General features: G+C 40.9%; 3 protein-coding genes across 5 annotated transcripts in view; 2 read left to right on the top strand and 1 right to left on the bottom strand.

The window, feature by feature from the left end:
• Positions 1 to 47: 47 nt before the first annotated feature.
• On the bottom strand, positions 48 to 5,109 carry slc25a40 (solute carrier family 25 member 40). Its single transcript, XM_053432726.1, has 11 exons — positions 4,976 to 5,109; positions 4,693 to 4,846; positions 4,447 to 4,551; positions 3,444 to 3,503; positions 3,246 to 3,352; positions 2,972 to 3,039; positions 2,597 to 2,721; positions 1,931 to 2,214; positions 1,751 to 1,832; positions 1,417 to 1,497; positions 48 to 1,326 (listed from the first exon to the last, which is right to left on the bottom strand). Exons 3-11 carry the CDS (start codon positions 4,544 to 4,546, stop codon positions 1,199 to 1,201), a joined length of 1,035 nt encoding a protein of 344 aa, XP_053288701.1. The 5' UTR covers positions 4,547 to 4,551; positions 4,693 to 4,846; positions 4,976 to 5,109; the 3' UTR covers positions 48 to 1,198.
• A 226-nt stretch (positions 5,110 to 5,335) lies between these two features.
• On the top strand, positions 5,336 to 12,335 carry dbf4 (DBF4 zinc finger). 3 transcript variants are annotated; one of them, XM_053432725.1, is made up of 14 exons: positions 5,336 to 5,584; positions 5,708 to 5,841; positions 6,421 to 6,590; positions 7,298 to 7,501; positions 7,644 to 7,694; positions 7,782 to 7,851; positions 7,975 to 8,051; positions 8,150 to 8,195; positions 8,327 to 8,372; positions 8,469 to 8,594; positions 9,177 to 9,291; positions 9,563 to 9,612; positions 10,254 to 10,369; positions 10,510 to 10,705. In XM_053432725.1, the coding sequence occupies exons 2-14, from the start codon at positions 5,736 to 5,738 to the stop codon at positions 10,569 to 10,571; spliced, it is 1,239 nt and encodes a 412-aa protein (XP_053288700.1). In that variant the 5' UTR covers positions 5,336 to 5,584; positions 5,708 to 5,735; the 3' UTR covers positions 10,572 to 10,705. The 3 variants fall into 3 exon arrangements, with proteins under 3 accessions (XP_053288700.1, XP_053288699.1, XP_053288698.1); XM_053432724.1 differs by lacking the exon at positions 9,563 to 9,612 and having other exon boundaries at positions 5,337 to 5,529; positions 10,510 to 12,335; XM_053432723.1 differs by lacking the exon at positions 9,563 to 9,612 and having other exon boundaries at positions 5,337 to 5,584; positions 10,510 to 12,335.
• Positions 12,336 to 13,363: 1,028 nt separating this feature from the next.
• The window catches only part of adam22 (ADAM metallopeptidase domain 22), a 53,381-nt gene continuing 43,458 nt past the window's right edge, over positions 13,364 to 23,286 (top strand). The window contains exons 1-3 of the mRNA XM_053432528.1: positions 13,364 to 13,822; positions 14,046 to 14,206; positions 17,460 to 17,536. Coding sequence (XP_053288503.1) covers positions 13,726 to 13,822; positions 14,046 to 14,206; positions 17,460 to 17,536 — 335 coding nt within the window. The 5' untranslated portion in view covers positions 13,364 to 13,725. The remainder of the gene's footprint in view (positions 13,823 to 14,045; positions 14,207 to 17,459; positions 17,537 to 23,286) is intronic.

The raw sequence follows: 23,286 nt of genomic DNA, 5'->3' as shown, positions 1-23,286 counted from the left end.
AAAAAAGGTAAATGAATGAGAAGAATTTCAGAAGAAAATCAGCTATGTAGTTTGAACATTTGAGACTTTCTTTACTCTCTGACACAAAGACATATTTTGGAAGCAGAGTTGAGGTTTCTGGAACAAAGTCGCCCACTTCCTGATGCATGGACCAGGAAAGAAAAGTGTGAAGCGATCAAAGCTCCAGCAACACTCGCAGGATATTGGATATTACAGGATATCAACTTAGACTGAAATGTTTCAGCCTATTGTCTTCATCAGTTTTTTTTTGTATAATTTAAAGGTAATTTCATCAAATTCAAAGGCATTTGCTGAAATTAATTTAACTTTAGATATCAGCCCGTATAGAGACAGTGTGCGGCCAGTGTTATATATTGGCCATTTAAAAACTGCAGGTATATCAGAGAAAGTGTACGAAGAGGAACAATCTGGAAAAAAACAAACATTTAAATCCACGATTTAAAAACATATAACACAAAGCCTGTGTGTCAGTGCAGTACAAGAAAAACAAGGGTTTAATTCAACTTCCTCTTGTTTGGATTTAAACAAAACACAATCTGCAGCATTTATTGCAAGACAACCTCAATAATTTCCCCAACATAAGAATTTAAAAGACACAATGCTATTTTCATCACAATGTGTGACAAAGGGTCTTTAAATTAAAAAACTTGTTTCTAACTTACACAGGGACTGTGCTAAAGAGACTGAACCATAACACTTTCAAACAGTAAAGTTATTATTTCTACTGGAAGTGACAGAGTGTGGGCCTCTACAAACACATTCACAGGGTTTGAAGTTTAAGTGCAAAGCCACAGAGATGGTCTCTTGGTGATGGGGAACACTGACACACAGTGGAATAAAATGTTAGGTCTTCCAAATGCTCATGAAACCAGTGACACAGCCAGTGATGTCAAACCTGGGAAATTACACAATATTAACAAAACTGCCATCTGCTGGCTGTTCACAGCATCTCACCACATCTGATTTTTAAAATATTTATTTTCAGTTATGCACAGGAGCTTAATCAGTGCATATAAAATCATGGAATATTAAATTATAAATACTATAATACAAATATTTGAATATTTTTGGTTTGTGATGCAGAACTCAAATGTCTGCTTCTTTTAAATTTGGCAACATTAGCATCCTCCTTCCAGCTAGAGAGGAGCAGTAGTTATTGGATGTGCCAGGAGAAGTTTCAGGCGTTGGTCTGTAGCCCGAGTGTCCGCTCCTGGTTGCGTTTGTGGAAAAATACTTTTCCCACCTCATAGGTGCTGATCATGATGGCACAGGCTGGGGCCACTTTGATCAACCTGGGGAGGAAACCTAGCAGAGAGACAACAGGGAAGAGGTGAAACATGTAATCAAATAAAAATTCTAACTATTCACATAATACAGTAGCAGAGATGAGGATACCTGCGAACAGTCCACTGAAGCCATGCTGTGCCACGATTCTGCTCATCACAGTGAAGGTGGAGTTTGAGACCCCACTGGACACTGAGAAGACAAAGACATTCGTCAATAATGTGGAACAGTGGATCTCAACCTTTGTCTCGATCAACCCAACACAGCAACTCCTGCTTCCCCGCATCAGTTACACTCCACATGTTTCAAATATCTTACATAGGTTTGTCCAGCTCAGATGGATGAATGATGCATTTGTGAACAAGGCCATTGAACTAGAACATCTGCAAATCTTGAGATATATATACTAATCAAAATGACAATAAAGAAATAATGCCCTAATTACAATTCTTTGCTTGTAGCTCCCCCAGCTCCAGCTGCCTTCTTGTTTTGACAACATCAAAAGGTAACGTTACAATGGACGCAATCTGAAAGAAAGAGAGATATGAATTAACCAAACGGTCGATGGCAGTTTACTTATTATCTGTGATGTTTCCTGTCAAGTTCTGTCTGCTGATGCACTTACAGCGCCAGACACTGCTCCAGATATGAAGGTGATGGTGAATGTAGGTTCTCTGGAGTTGTACCGCTCACACAGAAAGCGCTTGCCCTTCTCGTAGTTGTACCAGTACATGGCCGAGAAGGGCACATCCCGGAGCAGCGTGGGTCCCAGACCCCTCCACAGAGACAGCCAGCCCTCCGTCTCCACCGCCGAGCGGATGCAGCGAGTCAGCTCCCCGTACGACTGCTTCTCAGACTGCAGCTTAGTGCGCATCAGCTCCAGGGGGCTGATCACTGTCGCTGAACCCACTGACACGAGAGGAAGACAACACAGAGATTAAACAAAAAAAACATGCATCCTATCCAATGTAAAAGCAATGAAAGAAAACGTATTAAGAAGACATCAGATCATTTGATTAAAAAATGTAGTGGATCACTTCATGAAATTATCAACATGGTGGTTGTGACATCAATTGTAGTACGAGTGGTTACCCTTGGAAATCAGTGTGTGAATGTCATCAGGGAAACTATCCTAACTAAGGTTTTAAATGATTAATTGACTAACGACCCAACAGATGCCTTTTTTAGTTATTTTTTTAAACTTATTTAGTTTAGTTAGACATTGTATAAAATGTGATCTTGAATCCGTTCTGTTGTCTTCAGTGATGTGACAGCAGCAGAGCTCCCTCACCTCTTGCGATGGATCCTGCCAGGAGAGGAGCCTCCTCAGCGTAGCCGCCCATCCTGAGCCTGAGAGCTGCCAACAGCTGGTCGTAACATGTGAAGTAGATGACTGTGGCTGGGACGGCCATCACACTGGAGACAGCACATACGAACAGTTAATACTAACCATCTTTTCCATTGACATTATAAATGAATGATAAATAAAATGAATGTAGGGCATGAATTAAAAGAGATTACATTATAAAAAATACTTGACATAAATCTTAAGTAAGTGGTCACTTCCTAGGCAAGCGCCATTATAACTCATCTTTTAGACGTGAGCAGGCAGAATGAAAAGCAACGTGGTAAAAAAACAAAACACAAAAGAGATCTGAACACTTACAGGGTGGGAGGCAGGCCACTCCACAATGACTTGATTCCCTCATGGCGTACAATCTTAACAAAGGCATCCTGCAGAGATACAGAGAGAAGAGGCAGAGCAGGATGATGAGCTGTTCTGCAATCACATGTTTATGATAATAAATAATAAAAAACACGCCTGTGCATCCCTCACTAAAGGCAATGTGACAGGGAACTTCTGACTTAAGGTTTTTATTATATACACAATAGGGAACAGAGAAAAATGACAAGCAACAGGTAGGTGAAGTATTTCTTACCAGTGTGCCACTGAAGTGACCGGGAGCTTTGTACCAGGCCTTGGAGTTCCCGTTCACACACACACAGATGTGGTCCATCAGTCCATTACAATAGACAAAGCATTTTCCTGAATATTAAAAACACATAATATTTACTGTCCAATGGGAGCATATGAAACATAACTACTAGTATTTAGGTTATACTCATATTCCTCATACCTTTGGGGAAGGGATTCTTCTGTGCTTGAAGTCGGATCTTCACAACGTCCAACGGTGTGACTGAAAAATGCAAAAACTCGGAATGAGACTTTCTATTATTGCCGTTTCACGATCAAAATAACAATGAACAAATGTTGAACATCTATGTGCAGTAGGTTGTTATCTTACTGCACCATGCTGGGAATCAGTTAGTGCATTTAAAGCTTATTTGATTGTTTTAGCGCAATTAAAAATAATCACTGATCTTTCCCATCAACCGTTTTCTGAAGCTAAATCAATTTTCTTTGTGGCTGTCTCACTTTTGATTAAAATTCTATTTTTGTCACCTTTTAAATTCATCTAATTAGTAAGATGTTACAGGATGTTATGTACAAAAGGTTTTTTACTTTTACTTTATAACATTTCATACAAATATACGGTTAAAGGTGTATATAATATACATACTCACCATTTCTTTATTAAATTTTTTTATTTTTATTCTATTATATTAGTCATTCTCTTGTCTACCTCCTGAATTTCCCCAGTGTGTTGATCAATAAAGTTTAACCTCATCATAGCTTAAGTCATTTTTTGAAACAGATCTGTCTCTCTGCTTCTTTACCAGCACAAAAACATGACTGTGCCTTTCGCAGGTTGTTTAAACAAACAGGACATGCATATATACATTCATTTAATGTTTGTTAGGTACACATTGCTCAAACTGGTTGAGTCATGCAATCAACCCCACCTGCATGAACTCATGTTACAATGTTCTGTTTTAGAGAGGTGTCGATTCGACTGTATGATCGTGTTTGAAGGCTGTACTTTGTGTTGCCATTCAAAACTTTTGAGTTACATAAATAAGTATTTGGACACAGAAACTCAGAAAGTCAAAATATTCAACAGCACTTTAAAGTACAGTCCAAAACAACATTACAGAGCAGTGTGATGTTGCAGTGCGTGAACTGAACAGTGTGGGTCTTGGTAGATAAGTGACAGCATGTGACAGAGGTTATTATCTCACCGAGCACAGACGTGAGGATGGCTCCAGAGCAGGACGCCACCATCCGCTGGACCGGGGTAATGTGCTTTACGCCAGCAGGTGATGGACTCTGACCACTCATGATGTCTTCATGAAACACAAACAAGTCTCCACATTAGATCAGTTTAATTTGAAACAAACGTGTCGTGTGTGTAATGATTCAGTTCCCTTACTACCCAGTGCTCATTGAGTTTAGGTTAACCAGAATTAGCCTAGCCAAATTCCTACCTGCTGAAAGTTCTAAGCATCCACGAAGTTTTCCACGAACACGCACATTCCTCTTTGGTCTTCTCGTTTCCTGACAGTGAGGAGGTTAGTGCTGTCCCACGGGATCCATGAGAGCAAACACACGTGTGTGTGTGCGTGTGTTATAACCCCGCAGCTAGTGGAGTTTACACAAGCACAAACACGACATTTGTTGCGTAATATTAAATTAGTTGGAGCACATTCGTGAATTTTCGGCTGGATTTTTCTTTACATTAAATAAGAGCCTGGATATAAAAACACTCACCCATTCAAAACAAAAAACATCTGCCAATGAAACAACTCATCGATATATTTTATACCGTACTTAAATTGAGTTGTATCCTTTATGTTAGAAACATGTGGAAACATCCCATTCAAACACAGGGGCGGTGTTTACTTAATTTCAACGTTGCCAGGTTTTTTGAGTTTCCGTAAAACGTAGAGATTTCCCAGTTTTTCAAAGATGTGGACGATGTGGTTGATTTGATCGAACAAAGAAAATGTCCCTGTCAGAAGTAGAATAATTGGATTCTTTGGTTATTGTTATAATCCACTGTTGTGGTGTAAAAAGGGAACTGCGTCGCCTCTGCTCGGGATGATGCTCACGTGGCCGGAAAGTGTCGAACGTGGCAACGCACACTTCCTCCTCGGTTGGATTTAAAGCGGGAAATGGAGGTTATCCGACAGAGAAACTTTTCTCCAGCTGTTTAAACAAGTGAAAAACAGCTGGTTAGCGCTTCCCAGTGCTAACTCACATGCTAACGCGGCTCCGGGGACATTTATTTACTTTAGCCGGCGAACTAACGCAACGTAAGGCAAGTAAGTAACCGAGAACAAAGCTGCCTGCCTGCTCTGGAATCAACGTGAACCTCCTGTGAGTCGGTGCTTATTTAGTACAATCGACGTTAACAGCTAAACATTCATGTTCCTCTCAGACGCTTGTTTTGTTTCTCTCCTCCTTGTAAACAACTATTTCTTTGTTTACACCCACGCCTAGCAAAACAAAGCGCCTCCTCCTCCGTGGCATGTTGACTCGAGACCGAGGGAGAAGAGAGACGTTTCAGTTCACAATGAAGGAGAGTGACATGAAGCCCAAACGCATCCAGAGACACAGAGGAGCCAACTGTCGAGGTGATGTCACTGTTCATCCTCTTCTTGTAATCTGTGTTATCACAGAGGTCCGTCGTGTTTCATGGGTGAAGAGTTAAATCCAAGTGACAGCTGCTGGTATATTGTAGTGGCCGTCTTTAGGATTTATCAGTTCTTAATCTGCTCGGATTCAAATCTATTGTCAATGTCAGTTTCATTCAAGATGTCCTCAGTTTAAATCAAGCCAGGTCAAGTTGACTTTTAAAAAACTTATTGAGAACTGAAGGAAGAAGACATGTGAGAGATGTTGTGGCTACAAACAGAAGCACAATTTTAACAGTAAGAAGATAAAGTGCATCACTTAAATATTCTCTGCATTTGTTGAACAAGTTAAATAGTGTTTAGACTAAATCTAAACATGTTTGGACTGAAGAAATTAAGTTTCGAATGTCAAGTTTCAAGTGATCGAAAGTGCTGCTATGACTGTGTAGACCGATCAGATCATTAGATTCCACTTCTGTTGATCACTTACCTGAGTAATATCTACTATTCGTGTATTCCGACGACATTAAGTTGTTGAACTGATGATTTTCTTCTGTTTCTTTAATTGTTGTATTTTAGGAAAGAGCGTCGACACTGGTGACACGACAACTCTGAGCCAAGCCAAGCCACCGTCACTCGTGTCCTCTTCTGCTCGAAACAAGCCTTTTGCAGGGAAAGTGTTTTACCTGGACCTGCCGTCAAACAGAACAGCAGAGACGCTGGAGAGGGACATTAAACAGCTGGGAGGGGTGAGACCCAATTGTTTAAACTTCTCTTGTGTCAACTGTCCCCTTCACTTTGTTTGTACAGTTCCAACTTACAACATAGTTTACAGAGAAAAATGTAAACCTAACATTATCATAGAGAGAAACCAAAAAGTCCCCACAACGATAAAGTCGTTGAATTAAAGCTGACAGAAGGAGGACAGGGTGCGAGAGGACAGAGAGGAAAAGGACAAATTACAAGACAAAGAAGACACAGTCAGTGACAAGGAGTCATGTGATATGCGTTTGTTGAGTCATGGGAATACCCCCCTACCCCCTGTAGCCTCACAACAATAGCAGTAATTGGAAACATTGATCACAAGTTTGGGATTAGAAGAACCACAATAGGCTGGTCACACTTATTGTATAGACTGCTTTTAGTTCATGTTAACAAGTCTTCCATGCACACACATTAGTCATGGTGTTCCACATGGTTCTGTTTAGGGACCTGGGTATTTTAGTAGCAACAAAAGTAAATGTTACTTTTTTTAACAAACATCTCAAATGATGAATATACTTTGCCTGGATCATACAAGCTAAAATCATGGACATTTTTATTTAATTCAGAAAGTATCTGATTAAAAAAATAACAAGATGATGACTCTGATCCAAACATTCAATGCCAGGCGTTGATTGAAATGGTCTTAAAGAATTCCCCTAAAAACGCTATTTATCTTGTATCTGTCACTCAGATTGTCGAGAAGTTCTTCAGTAAGGAAATCAAATATCTGGTATCCAACAAGAGGGAGGCCCGATATGTGCAGTGCCTCAGGCAGGACTCTCCTGTCCCCAGCCCGGACTCCGGACCGAGTTCACCTCACCCTCGCTCAAACCCGCACCGACCTGGCAGCCACGGGGACAACATGAAAAGCAGGTCTCAGGGTCAAACAGACACAGTGGGTTTACTTTCATTGTTGCAACATGTTATCATTGGTTCCTTAGCAATGCTTCAAGATAAACCAAAATATATTTGGTTCTATGTACCCTTTCATATTTTTCCATCATTATACATTACATTTTTCTGTCATTGATTTGCAGTTGGTCACAAGTCGAGGTAAATCTTTGGTGGAGAGAGTGGTGAAAGAGCAGGTTAGTCAAGTCAACACTAATGAGTAAAAATATCAACTTTAATGAGCTCTTTTCTTTTCTGTGCTAACAGACACTTGTTATGTTTAGGAGAGGATACAGATGAACAAGATCCTGTCAAATGCTCTGGATTGGGGTGTGAAAATCCTCTACATAGATGGTATGTCCTCAAGGTTCTGTCAGTTTTTGTTAATTACATCAAGTATTATTTGTGCTGTGCATTGACTGATGCAAATTTTGCTTTGACTTACTATAATTTTATCCATTTTATTTCCTACTACAGATGTAATGGCATATGTAAAGAAGAGAAAAAAGATTTTCGGTAGCCAGTGTCCTGCGACCTCTGCTGCCAGAACAATTGTAAGTTTATGGGTTTAAAACTTTAAATATATTCTTTGTGAAACAATGAATGGTTTAATAGATAATTAAAAAATGCTTTTCTCTGTTTTTCTTAATAGGTTAAAGCTGGGTCAGCATCAAAGCAAGGCTTTCAGAAATGCAGAGGTAAATTTATTTTCTATTACTAAACATTAGATGTATTTAGTTATTTAGTCTTATTTCTAGCTAGAAAGGTTACTTGTTCTCTGTTAACACCTGCTCATATTTAAATGGACCATATGTGATGTTTTTTCCAGGTGGACGAATCGGTAAACCTTTTGTCAAGGTTGAGGATTCAAGCAGGTAAAATGGAATAGGTTAAATGAAGCTGACATCCACCAACTGTCTTTGATTGGTTAATGTGTGGATGATTAAATTATTCTTTTTTTTCTACCTCAGACACTACCGTCCGATCTACCTCACAATGTCCAACATGCCTGAGTTCAACCTGAAGACTGTCCCTCCATGTAGTCCCTTCAGTGTCGAGGACAAGAATTCACCTGGGAACAAACAGGAAGGACAAAGGTTTGGTGTTTTGTCTTTCTGCATTACTCTTAGTTGATGTAACATTAGTACAGTATGTAACATGACCAGGACCTTTTAATAACACTGCTTATTTTCTAACCTTATTCTAACAATTTAAAACCAAATATTAATCTTAACTTTTCCCTGGGGAGTTTTGAAATTAGTAACTTAATAAAAAATTAAAATTTTCAAAGATGTTATATAATAACATCTATCTCTAAAAGTTGTGCTGTTTGTTGATGTCCCTCAACTGAATCCCTAATTCTGCGGTTTGTGGAAGCCAAAGATACATTTACATCGATTAGCTTTACTAAGCAACTGACTGACTTAATGAATAACTGACTAACCAAGTAATAAACTAACCACTAAAACATTGTTTCATACAAATGTTTACATATTTAAGATTAAGATTTGTAAAAATTAAGATAGAAGGATTGAAACATGCTTCTCCACATGTTTTGAGTTTGTTCTGCTGGAGCCACTCAGTCTATTCTTCGTCAAGTGTGTCTGGGAATTTATGAACACTATTTTCACCGTAGTCCGATTTTATTTGTTCATCCTTTTGGGGTCGTCTGGGAACAGAGGAGCGAAAGCCTCAGCTAGTGAGGACAGAGCTCACGGCCGAAAGAAGAACAGGGACAAGAAACGAGGCGGCTACTGCGAGTGCTGTATGGTGAAATACGAAAACCTCACAATGGTAAGTCTCCTCGTTTATAAGAATAATATCATGTTTATTAAAGTACTATATATTATTTATAAGTAATTTATGTCAGAACCATGTTCACAACAGTTGTTTATACATAGTGATTGTCATCTGATTTAGTCCAACTGCATAATACTGTGTTCCTAGATAATATATATATATATTTTTTTACCTGAACGTTTTATTTTGTGGTATAAGCGTACCCAAGTTTTGGGGTATTTAATTGCTTCTATAGTGTAAGACAGGGGTCTTCAACGTTTTTCAGGCCAAGGACCCCCAAACTGGGCAAGAGATGAAGCGGGGACCCCCTACTATGTGTGTATATATATATATATATATATATAGTATAAAATTGTGTTTTATATTAAACTAGGCCTAGTGCCTTGTATAAACATAGCTAAATATTACAAGGGTTCATTTATTCATGTTTGTAATTTAAACATGTGCAAGGTACAGGGTGGCCATGCCACTGCCATTTATAAACATACATCTTGCATACAACACTGAGTTATTAAAGTAATTCACAGACTCATGTTTTTATTTTAAACATGCATGTAGAAGAGACAGTGAATCCTCAAGCCATCTGTGGATGGCACACATACGCCCACATTAGTGAGATGTCGGACCCTGATGGGTAGCACACAACTTATCTAATCTTGGACGGATGGAGGTTGTCAGGCAGAGGGTCATATCAGCCTCACAATATGTTGGATGCATGTAAATGTTTATTTAAAGACATTTAAATTTGTGGGGAATTTTTTTTCTTGAAAATGAGAAAAGAAAAAAAAGAGTCTTATCAACCAAAGATTTCGCGACCCCCGTGCAGTACCTCCGCGGACCCCCTAGGGGTCGCGGACCCCCTGTTGAAGACCTCTGGTGTAAGAAATTGTGCTCAGTAGCCTCCACCAGAGAGACCTGTGATTATCAATAATTGAACTGAGTAATTTTTCTTTCAGCATCTACAGAGTGTCCGTCATAAGGCTTTCTCCAAAAGTGATGAGTACTTGGTTGTGGACAGACAGGTTTCAACACTCCCTTGCAACTTCATCCACATCAATACTAAAGTTAAAAGGTAATGTAAAACTTCAATCAACCAGAAATTTTCACAAAAATATTTCTAAATATAATGCATCTTACGTTTTGTTTTTTGACTAGTCCACATCTTTTATCTTCCCTGTTTAATTTTATTATTTTTCTGTTGATTCCCATTAGACCAAAGTGCAGTGTTTCCTCTGTTCTGGTTGCTCCTGGACCTTGTGGGGAAACTGAGCTAAGGCACAGGGGAGATGTCGTTACTGCAGAGACTGTTAAAGAGGAGCAGCAACAGACTGTTGAAGTGGAATCTTATTCAGGACACGCTCTAAAAATCAGATCAGTTCCTGATTTTGCTCGTCTGGCTCACAGGGAGAGGGACTGGAGGAACTGTCGCACTTACTCAGAGAGATCCAAGGCCAAGTCTCTCGCACTTAAACGTGTGTGCAGGCAGAATTCTTTGACTTCCTGCTCACACAAAGCTGCGCAAACTCACATTCCTCAGCCCAAGAGGGACACAGTCTCCTCTGCAGGTGAACGCCTTGAAGCTTGTCCCTCCAGAGTTCCCCAGGTCGACTCAGTGGACCTAATATCTCACATAGACAAAAACAGCATGTCCTCATGCTCCCATAACATTGATGTACAGAATTATTCCTCAAAAAGCCTCAATGTTGTGACAAATCAACAAGAGCATTCTGATACCAACACGGGTTCGTTACAGTTTGAAGCTGTGCAAGATGGAAGCATTTTTCCTGACAAAATGACTGAAAACTACTTATCAGAAAACACAGAGGGACAGCTTCCTCCACAAAGCGTCTCTCCAGCCTGGAAAATACAGAGAAAAGTCAGAGCTTATAAACGCAGAAGACGAAAAGTTGACTCCAACATTGAACACAAAAAGCCAAGCGAATCTCCTGACAACTCCGTGCTGAAGCTGTGGGAGCTTTTCCAGTCAAGTGATGACATGGACGTGGAGTTTCGTGGATTTGAGGACTAAGAGCTAATGATCTGATGCACTATTATTGTCTTATTCAATTACACCACTGTCATACACTAGAAAACCAGCTGTAGCATTTGTTAACATCATAGAATAAGAAAAGGTTTTCCCATGAATGATAATTTTGCACTTGTTTATTACATGTATTTTTACATCTGTTTTCTGTGGAAGTTAGTGGAAATTAAAGTTATGTATGCAGAGATAATATTCCCATGACAATAACATTTGGCCTGTTATTGAGAAGCAAGCATTTGGCTAATAACATTGTTGTTTTTCTCATTCATTGTTGACTGAAATATAAATGATTTGCCCACTCGGTATACGTTTCCACACCCTTGGAATCATTCCATAAGTAATTATTTATCCTTCTTTCACACATTGCTCAGGAGCATGAAACACACAAACTATAAAGTATCATCGAAAAGTTTTAATGGGACTTAATAGAAAACAATAATTTAATTGGAAGACTTTTACTTGTAGAATCTGTGAAATATCAGTGAGACAATCATTTCAATGTTTACAGTCTCTGCATACATGCTGACTAATTACTGGATGTTGTTCAATTAAATGTGCATCAGATTGAAAACAAAAGCCATGATGGCTACATTTTCCACAGTCATCTAAAGAAAGAGGACTTGAGTCTTCCCAGACATGAGGAACAGATTGCATTTCTATCATAAAATACATATACTTATGTATTCTAATGTGAATGCCCTGCTGGTTGGACATGTGGTACTTGACATTATGTGACATTTAAGGATTCAACCTGAGTGCACTTTCCATGAGCAGCCTTCATGTGGTTTTTCCTGATGCATTAGCTCAGCTTCTCCCTTTTCTCTGCGTTTAGTGCATTAGCACTGGCCTGTGTTCTCCCTCCCTGCTCTCAAATGAATGCACTGGGTCAAGTGGGAGTCTCTGTGCCTCTGACATTAAGGAAAAAGACATCAGCAACCATGTGTTCTGAGGCATAGGCACAGTGTTACTGCAAATAAAGGCAATGCTGAGTGAAGATGTCACTGTCATTTTGTGGTTCTAACCTTTTTCCTCCATACTTTAAGATTATAGTGCAGAAACATACATTCTTCATATGTCATTCTTTAAACTAAAAGTTCATCCATTATCCTTACGTGGGGAGCATTGTCACCTCAGAGCAGGAAGGTTCACGGTTCAAATCCCTGCTTTCTTAGTGGAGTTTGCATTTTCTCTGGGTGGGCTGGCATCCTCCCTCAGTCCATCAACATACAGATTTGGGGTTGGATTAAATTGTCAGTAAAGATTAGAATTCAAGTGAGTGGTTGTTTGTCTCTATATGTTGGCCCAGTGATATGTTTTCGACCTGTCCAGGGTCTGTACCCCGTGACCCTTTAAGGATAAACGTTATAGATTATGGATCGATCTGTATTTGCATGACGTTTGCAGAGTTGCAGGGGCTGGAATCTTTACACATAGAACATCGTCTCAAGTTCTCATAACCAGAAATTTAGAGTTTTGTCCTTATACGTCTTTACAAAAAAAACATACCCTACTATGTCATTGTCACCTGAAGATTGGCTTGGTGATCAGGACAAGCTACACTTGTTAGGACTTCACAAACACTAATAACCATTTCAGTTGATGCCGTGTCTCCACAGTTTCAAGTGGACAAAGGCACATATGGTGCAAGAAGGAAAACATAAAAACAAGACAAGTTTCTTGGTATGCTGATAAAGATTGAACCTATTTCCCCCCCTACATCTGATTCTTGTTTATGATTTTAGCAAAAGAAGAAAACAACAGGATGTCAAATGTAAATATGTTGTTGCACAACCAATCATGCGGAAACAATTTTATTTAATCCACAAGAAAACCAACCCACCACAGGGACTACCAATGGTCGTCACATCTCACCCCCTTGGCTTTTAGATTGCTGGCAGATGATGCAGTGAGTCATGATGATATAAACATGGGCAGATTCGTGCAGGAGTCTCGCTGAACATGGAGGAGCAGAGCTTTGATGTGATCCCAGTCGATCCAGTGTGTGGACTGCCGGGCCCGCAGCTTTCCTCCATCCTTCCTCCGCTCATGTTTATGCATTAGGCGTTTCTGCAGAGCGCCGCTGGATGTTGATGTGTTGTAAGGAGGTGTTCCCACTCCTCCCCTCCCCTCTCCTCTCCTTTCTCCCTCTCTCCTCCCTGCCTCCTCCGTGCTGCTCATCCGCGGGGTCTCGGTGCGCCTCAGACGCGTTTGGCGTTCAGACTCCCAAGTATCCCGATGGCCCCCCACCAGCAACGGGACCGCGCTGACCGGACCATCAGCCCCGGCTCCAGACTCTCTTAGCGAAGGCAGGAGCCGCCGCTTCCCCTGGAATACCGCATTGTTTTTGTAATTTCCAACCAGAGAGGGAGAGAGAGAGGAAGGTGATGATGCTGATGATGAACCCGCGATGGTGGATTTCCCTTTTGTGCGTCTGTGGACTGATGCACGTCAGTCACCAGAGCAGCGCAAATACCCCAAATGGTAACCGACTCTTTTTATTTGCTGTAAACAAAGCGTTAAACGATCATGAAACATGCCCGTGTTTATTTTATTATTTTCATAGCATCCGCAGCTTCATGATCCGAATGTAAAATGTGCGATAGCTGCTTCGTGTTATGAAAGGAAACCGACATGTGAGATGGCGACAGGCGCGTAATGAAAGCGGTGTTTTGCTTTCTCTCTCTCTCTCTCCATCTCTGTGCAGGAGACGCCTTGTCGGGCTTGAAGGCTCTGCGTGATACGGGCAGGTTCGTCGGGAAGGAGGACACGGTGCCTCTCCGCCTGCTCTACAGCAGACACAACCACAGCCAGATCACGCAGGATGAGCTCAGCACCAGGGTGAAAGCCAGCCCCGGCTCCGCACAGGTACACGGTGTCTTCACTCAGTGTTTGTCTGGATGGAGGTGGAGGAATGCGAGACGCCTTCTGCTGGGTTTTTTCTTGCTTGTATCGACTCATCTCCTCATCTGCACCCTGTCTGTCCTCACAGGGATCATGAATAATTAGTTCATTAACAAAAACAGAGAAGACAAACCTGCAGTAATGAGGCTGTCTGCAGGTGCAATATGGGTCATGAGCAGAGAACACACCACATTTAAACTGATCTGAAATATTCATCTGGGTAATGGGGACCTGAGTATTTACATTGTCCACACTGCACATTAATAAACTTCTCAGCTGTAGACATCTGCACAACCAGCATCATATTTTCAGTAAATCTTGTCATTGCAGCTGAGTTGCTGCCCCCCCCCCCCCCCCACCACCATATCTCATGTCCCCTTCCCTTTATTCATGAGTGAGGCTTGGTTTAAATCGCTGTGTAGTTAGAATTATCTGCAGATTGTAGCTTATCATAGATATGGTGGTATTTGGGTATAGGGCTGGATAACATGGCCTAAAACGATATCAAAATAAACAACATTTCTTATAAGACAGTATCAGAGAGTATCACATTAGATTTCCTCTTATTATTTATCTTAAGTTTAAGTTTACCCCTGAGTGAAGGTTGTGCTTTAAAACACTTGATAAACAGCCACATGTACATGTTGTATTATATTGTTATTTTTTTAACCTTTGTTAAACTGCTTCTCATAAAAATATATAGCACTAATTATTTAAATTGTTTTTGATGCCCAGTTATATTTGCGCATATTTTGGTCCATATGCGTTAAGAATCCTTACATAGCGTGACCACAAGAGGGCACTGAAAAGTTTATTTCTCATCTGTTTGATGTTCCGCTTCGGTAGATATCGTCACTATTCTTTTGATAACCAAGAATCCCTCACAACAATTATTTTGGTAAATTCATATATAACTGCTTTTCTTTAAGCTCTCAAATCTAATAATTATTTTAGATAATCAGCAGGAATTGTGGTCTAAGGCATTTTTAACGCTGTTTTGAACGGTAGCTGCAGTGTTTGTCATCAGAGTCTCTATGTAGCCAGTGAAACACAGTAGATGCTAGCTAGAGGGTAAAGTAGGCTGCACGTTGCTTTTAAACTTTGTTTCGCGGGATGTTTTGGACAAAATCAATCAGGTAACAAATGACTGCTGTTAGTTAACGAAACCCCCTGGGCACAACAATGCTGTTTAGCAAGAAGGCCTACCAGAGCCATTTGGCCTCATCTATAATTACTGATACAGTGCAGTAATAATCGTAATCACTGTAACTGTGTTCACTGACTCAGTTCAGTGAAGCAGCATTTCTGCCTGGTTCATTTCAAGGGATGAGTCAATTAGCATTGTCCAAACCTATCATGCGTTTTTTAATTTGTGCGGCTCAGGACTGTGTGGACTGGCCAGTTCAGGGCTGGCAGAGAGCGGAGGGCTACAGATGGTCGGAGGCAGGGAGGTGTTAACCCTTTGTCTCACTGGCACCTCAGACACAACTGCAGCCGCATGGTTAAACAAGCCAACCTGAACCCTGTACAATCAAAATCTCCCCCTGAAGCTGATATTAACATATGCTGTCTCTGGGATAGATGTTAAAGTCAGAAGATTCCTTTCTTTCTCCCTTTCTATAAAGATTCTATGATCTGTCATGCCTAAATCCTTGCATTTATGTCATTCCTGGCTGTGGGGTTAGTTATGATGTGTATGAAATTTAAGGAAACCAAATCTTTACTGTGTCTGAATGTGTATTCTGTGAGACTCAAAGTTTAAATGAAGCTATAAGATATACATCGTAAATGAGAAATAGATCCAAGGGAGGAGGAGACGGAGTCGGGAGATCTGGCGTCTTTTATTTGTGTTCTGAGCCTCTTGTCCTCCGGAGAATTAACACTTGTGATGTCACTCGTACGAAGTTTGATCAGCTATTTGCTGTATTTAGATCAATAGCCTAAAAACAAATCTGTCAGATGGTTCTGAAAATGTGTGACACACAGGATGATATTTATAGACTTCTTTTGCGTTGCCTATTTTCAGTATCTAGCACAAACACCTCTGAATGAGCTGTGGGGAACTCAGCAAAGTGCTCCTGTTGTTTTGGTAGAAAAACAAATGCTCTGTGTTGGATCAGTGTGTTTGTATGTTCTCGCCTGCCTGCCTCTCTGGTTGTGTGTGTGTTCAGTGCACTGACAGCACTTATAGTCATACTTCCACAGCCATGAGTGGAAAGTCGGCCCTGCTGTAACTCAGAAATCAATGTAAGGAGAGTCGGTGGCGGTCTCAGAGTATCAGCCCGACTCAGTCAAGCCGGGGTGTGCTTTCATTAAACACGATTACTGGTACCTCCTCCCATCATGGATCCAATCTGCCAGATTAGATTTCAGCACAAGTGTGCCATGGAAAGGGATTGCCTCTTGTATATGCACATACACACACATCCTAACACCCCCACACACGTTTTTCCGCTCATATATGCATTGACCACGCAAAGACACAATAGAGCCTGTGGTCACTGGGGACCTCAGGGGTAAGTTCGTTCCTGGGTGATCACCGGGGCACGGCCTCAAACAGAAACCACACACACACACACACACACACACACACACACACACCCTCACACACCCTCACACACCCTCCTCCCCTAGCTGTTAGGCGGTGGCGGGTCTGTAATGAAGGTGGCCCTTGGGCTGAGGCCTGGGGGGGAGGGGGATCTACGTTTCAGCTCGGCTCTGGGACTCCCCCAGAACCTGCACCGGAATGATTGTGGGGAGTTCTCATTGACCTGAGGGTGTGTATTGAAGCCTTGGCCATATGTTCCCCAGCACTACGAATGAATCAGACCCTCTTCAAGCCAAATCCGTTACATACACACTCACATCAAAACCTATCGTTTGAACACAGAAATGAATTGTAATTGAGGTAAAATCATTTTGTATTATGTTCAGCACATGCACGTTTGCTTAAATGTGTATGCGTGAGAGTGGGAGCCAGTAAAGTGTTTTTCTGTTTTGTTGCTGACGTGTTACCATCAGACCCTTTGTAGAAATTAATATTCTGATCAAGACGACGCAGCTTGATGACTTAATGAAAACCATCTTATTCTTACTGCTGATTGATGTTGAAGAAGACTAAGCAGTCATCCATCAATGCAGAGGATAATTGATCCATGAATATGATAATGACTGCTTGTAGTTAATGGTAAATAACCTGCCCCCTCTATCTTTGTAGGTGAACCACGTGGCCCAAGCAAGCTTTCAAGTGGAGGCCTTCGGGAGAGAATTCATCTTGGATGTGGAGCTGAATCAGTGAGTATTACATTATTCAATTTGGCTGTTTGGCTGTTTGGTTTGGTTTCTGGTTATCTGTCTGTGGGTTGATGCCTTACAGGAGTTTTTAATGTTTTTTAATATGCTATAGCTAAGCTGACATCCGCCATATTGTTTTATGGATAGAAGATGGCTCAATATCCCCCCTAAATGTTCATAAAATGACCTTAAAGTTCACTTGCTTGTTGAAAGGATCTCAGCATGGACTCACATGGGCCTGAACAACATTTTTGCGTATATATTCATATTATATACTTGTTTAGTGCAAATTTCAAAGCCCCTACTGAGCATTAAAGAAGTGCTGACGCCAGTTATTTCACTAAAGTTGGTCGTTGTCATACTGCAGGAAACAACTCTCTCAGGGGATGGTTTTTACCTGTTTTGGCGAATGCACTATCATAGGACATAAATAAGTTTGTGCTGAAATGTGTCATTGAATGATTGAATGTGCAGTGAGTGTATTTACACGTGTGTGTGCTTGTATGTTTGCAGTAGGTCAGTTATTGTGTGTGTGATTTAGAGGTTCCATCATAATGGGAAGTGATTTATGGGAAAGGCTGGAGCTCTGTGCTGTCATATTCTGATATTGATCACAGCACTGCTGATGGAAAGCAAGCAACTCTCTCCCCTTGTTTTCTCTTTCACTCTGACTCCGTTTCTCCACCTTTTTTTATCCTTCTCCTCTTCCTCCTGCTCTCTGATCAACACAGTGAAAGTCATTCAGTTAAACACACACACACAGACACACACACACACACAGAGTACATGTATGCACAAGCTGTCATGCATGCACATAGACATTCATCAGCATTTGGCTTATGGGTTCTAGTCATTACTCATTTGTGTGACCTAGTGTGCTTTCTGTGCCCTTCTCTCTGATTTCTTCACTGGGCGATGGTGAGAAAGTCCATTAGAATATGAGGAGAAAGGAAACACCAATGTGAGAGTTTTTATCTCAACAGAGAGTGAACTGGCCTCCAACCAGACAGCTCTGGGCAACAGTTTGACGTGTGGCTCTGAATAAGAATGAGATACTGAGATCAGTGCAGTCGAGCATTGTACTGTGACTTGTATCTGTTGTCTTCAATAATCTGATCAATCAACCAATACAAGGAAAAATCATTTCAAACACAATTAAGACATTTTATTACATAAATTTGAAGTAATTACTTGATTTAGTAATTAAAAGTAAGTCATTTTTAGTCAAGGTAAAGCGGCGTTTCATTTTGGTTGCCTGTTAATTGCTTCATGTCTGCTTTACTCGTGGCTTTGTCTGTCTCTGCCAAAACTTCTGAGGAAATAAACATATGAAAAGGAAAAATGGTTTGCTGCTTAACGTGACTAAAACTTCGACACGTTACCTCATCTGTGAACGATTGCGCTTGAGTTGCATCAGGTAGATTCCCATGATCCCAAAACATCATCAAACAAGGTCTTTTGTTATTGTCTTGATTAAGGGACCCCCAGCGGCTGAAGTTGCATATTGTTGGACGAAACAACAAATTCAAGACATCACTGTGGAAACTAAATATCTTATTTTGATCTTTTGCCTTTATCTGACTGGGAGTTGTGGGGGAGAGATAGTTATATGACAGGCTACAAAGGTCTCTCCACTGGAACGTTGCAGTTTTGCGGGAAGTGCTTTAACTACCAGTCAACCAGGGTTCCCTCATGGGAGCAGATGTCCAGTTTCCCTGTGTGTTAGAACCCTCCTGATTCCTCTTCCTGCTTCCTTCCTCTCTCTTCCTCACCCTCCTCTACTACACTCCTCTATGCACCGGTCCCTCGCTTGACAGCCATACCAATTTTGTTTACAGATAGCTTTCATGCCAGACAGAATAAACCCAGTTGATGACTGTGTGGGCGCAGGAGTGGGAGGCATTTGAGTTGAAAGGGCCAACATTGTTTTTTGGCTCCCTCCAAACTCAATCTCTGAATTTGATCAATGAGTGACTCAGCTGCTGAGCATTTTTGAGTGTGTTTTATTGTTACCACCAGCAAAGCTTTGTTTTTCAGCTTATTCGTAGCCCGTGTCACTCGTGCTACGCTACAAGCTGGATCATCTAGTTATCTAGTCAGTTGATGTTTATGCCATAAACTGTGAATGATAGGAGTGAGGGCGATTTGTTATGAGCTTGTAAGCTCCTTTTTTTCAACTCATGTCACTTGTTATATTCAAATCTTCCAGTCATTAAAACATTTCACTAGGTTTGTTATGTCCCTCAACATTTCTACCAGCCGTCACACTATTGCTGGTACTTTGCTTCTACCTCGTGAGTTTGTGTGTGATCCTTGTGAAATGTGCAACCCATGACACCTCCTGTTGCAGGCCCGCCCATGGAGCCAGTTTTAGTTTTGCAGGTGTTTTTATTTCTGTATTTCTGCCGCAGCTGTGCGAGGTGCAGTCTCTCAACCTTACAGATGTGTAGTTGAGATTGAAATAACATCAATAAACTCAATACAAGCGTTGGAACGTCAACTTGATGAAAGGCATGACAGTGATTCTATTGCAAGACGGTCCCTAGTTACCCGTGTTAGCTACCTGGCTCAGTGGACGGCAAAAGGCTACATCTGATGATTGGTTCACCACTGTGATCTACTACACTTAAATATAACAATACAATACAGACATTCATCAGAGTTTTTTTGTTTGTTTTTAGATAACCGCTGGAGGGATTGCCATTATATTAACTGCATGTAGATTCATGGTTACCGGACTAACATTGATCTGCCTACATTTTTTTAATTGACCTATAATTTTGTTTATGACCAAACGAAAACAAATTAAATTTCCATCAACCATCCATCTGTACATCCACTCATTCACGTCTGAGTGTGTTGTTCAGGGTCACGGATGCTGTCTATCCCAACATGCACTGCACAATAGGCAGTGTAATTGGATTCAGCTTTTCCTGGATACCCTTGACAGTCTGCTATTCTGTCACAGAACTTGCACATTTTATTTAGATAGGAAAATGGCCAAAATGAGTTTGTCATCCATTGTGGGAATAATTCAGAATATTATTGTGTGCTTCAATTCTCGGCTCTTTCATGAGAGATATGGTGTATTGACACAAGCCACCCATCTGAGGTGTTACCCTCTATAGGGAGGAAGTCAGGAGGGGGTTGGGGGGTCATGGGGTCTTTATTCCCCCTCCCTGTCTTTGTCTTCGTCCTACTCCTCCATCTCAGCAGCCGCCTACAATTTACCATTCATGGGACCATGAGTGAGCTTAAAATTTGCTCTGGGTTGGGGGTTGACTGTTTTTTTGTTTTTTTTTAAATCATCCTGAACCCCAGCACACACACACACACACACACACACACACACACACACACACACACACACACACACACACATACACACTTTCACACACTCATATATACACACTACCCCACCATTGGTTGTCCCCACTCCCCTCCACACCCACTCTCCATTCAGCCCTGTCCCTACTCCCCCTTTACCCCGCCCCTCCCACCTGCTTTCGCTGAATAATAGATGGTTCTGTAAGATTAAAGGAGTGCACACATATACGTGTGTGTGTGTGTCTGTGTGTGTATGTAATGGTTTCTGTGCCTTGTCCATCATACTGTTAAATGGAAACATTCAGCCACTGTACATGCAGAATGTTACTTATGACAAATTCATGTATGTACGCACAGAAAAGTTGAGTCCAGTTAGGAAGTGTGTTGTTTTAGCAGTAATAAAATAACTAAGTATAATGTAGGGTAAAGAAATCAATATCACATGTAATGGTAATGATACCATTTATTATCCAAAGTATTGGAATTAATCGGACATGAACTGATAGTTACATTAGCTTGTGATCCATTCCAATTTCTGACAATTCATTTATCAATTTTATTGATTAACACAAAACAAATAGATAATTTAAGAATCCAATCAATGTTCAATGATATTCATTACAATGATCCATGTCCCGTCAGACCAAATTATCAAGAATTCTACATGTAAAAGAAAAACATCAGTACTAAGTTGCAATTTTACAATCACACAAAGTTAATTAATTTGAGTCGTAACTTATTGTGTTATTAAAACATTCTTGTACCTCTGTTGTTATATTTATCATATTTTGATATACTCATTCATTAGAATTATACATTTTATGTCTATTCAAAATGTATATGTAACAAATTGAATCAGCTGTCAGAGCGTGGCCCCGGCTGTGCTGTGGTGTGTTCAGCAGTGTGAGCCAGACCGAGCAGAGTGGACGCTTCTCTGTGTGTTTGTGCACAAAGGTGTGCATGTTGTGTGTGTATGACAACGTGTGAACGCAGACAGACAAAAAAACAGGTGGGCTGGTCCAACTGGGACGAGAAGGTTTCATAACCTCTCCAGTGTTACGAAATTATCTGCTGCAGCAGCATAAAGACGTGAGGAGAGGGCTTCTCCTTCTCCTCACGTCCGAAGTTGACACTGACAGAGGCTCACTGGGTTATTATTATGTCTACTACTGTGTTAGGTCAGCTTTCCCTCAGCATGCAGACATATTGTTTATGCTAATGCATTGGGTCAATTACTTGCACTGCTAAATGCATTATTCATCTTTCTGAAGGGAGGATGTGTGTGCACTCGGGACGACAGTGTGAGTGGGGAGGGGGCTGGAGGGGACAGAACTCTAATATATCCATGTGCTCCCTCCAACTGCCTAGTTTAGAAAAGACACTAACCAAACATCCCATGGTTCGGTAGTTTGATGAATGTGCACGTATGTGATGGTGCGTCTGTGCATGGTCGTGTGTGTGTGTGTGTGTGTGTGTGTGTGTGTGTGTGTGTGTGTGTGTGTGTGTGTGTGTGTGTGTGTGTGTGTGTGTGTGTGTGTGTGTGTGTGTGTGTGTGTGTGTGTGTGTGTGTGTGTGTGTGTGTGTGTGTGTGTGTGCGCGCTCCCACCATTGGACTTGTTAATATGATATGAACCCTGAAAATCTGCTGCTGCTGAGTCTTTGTGTGTCGTCTGGTTGGGCCCCAGCTGCAGCAGGAACATGTGAAGCGTCGTCTTAATTAGAGGTAACAAGAATGGATTGAAGGAAATGACGCGCAGATGGAGAACAGGATGATCAATACTTAGGAGGAGGGTGATGACAAGAACTGGACAAACAAAGAAAACCAAACTCATTATCTCTGTTTCTTTGTTATATTTCCATATATTTACGAATATAGTGATTTTGCTGGAACTTGAGGCATTTTGAATTGACTCTTTCAATCTTTATTTCAATTACACCAAGCAACTGCCAGAAAGAATGAATGTGTGTCGTCAAAGATGAACTGTGATTACATTCATTGTTAGTCACCGGATTTCTTCTCTTCTCTCAAATAACTTAGCAAAGCTGATTTTTGGATTATATTTAAATTTGTTTATTGTTACATTCATGCTTGATTGTTCCTCATTTCCTGTGTTAGCACATCACTGCATTTCTGTGTGAATGCATGCCTGGTGTTGATCAGCAAAATGGTGTGAAAACTGCAGCAGTGCTTTGTCGCCTGCTCGCTCAGAGATAGAATGTATTGTCATTCTCTATTGATACAGTATTCAGTGTAGGGCTTACATTGCTGGGGTTTAAACAATAACAACAAATACAAATAAGACATCCATGAATTAATTGCCCTTGTGCATATCCACAATATAAACCAAACAGCACTAGTGTTTCAAACTCTACACGGCACATTTATACAACATCATACTTGAGGTAAAAAAAGACCCTAATCT

The sequence above is a fragment of the Pleuronectes platessa genome, chromosome 10, assembly GCF_947347685.1.
Source record: "Pleuronectes platessa chromosome 10, fPlePla1.1, whole genome shotgun sequence".
NCBI lineage: Eukaryota > Metazoa > Chordata > Actinopteri > Pleuronectiformes > Pleuronectidae > Pleuronectes > Pleuronectes platessa.
This window is presented reverse-complemented; position numbering and strand designations above follow the sequence as displayed.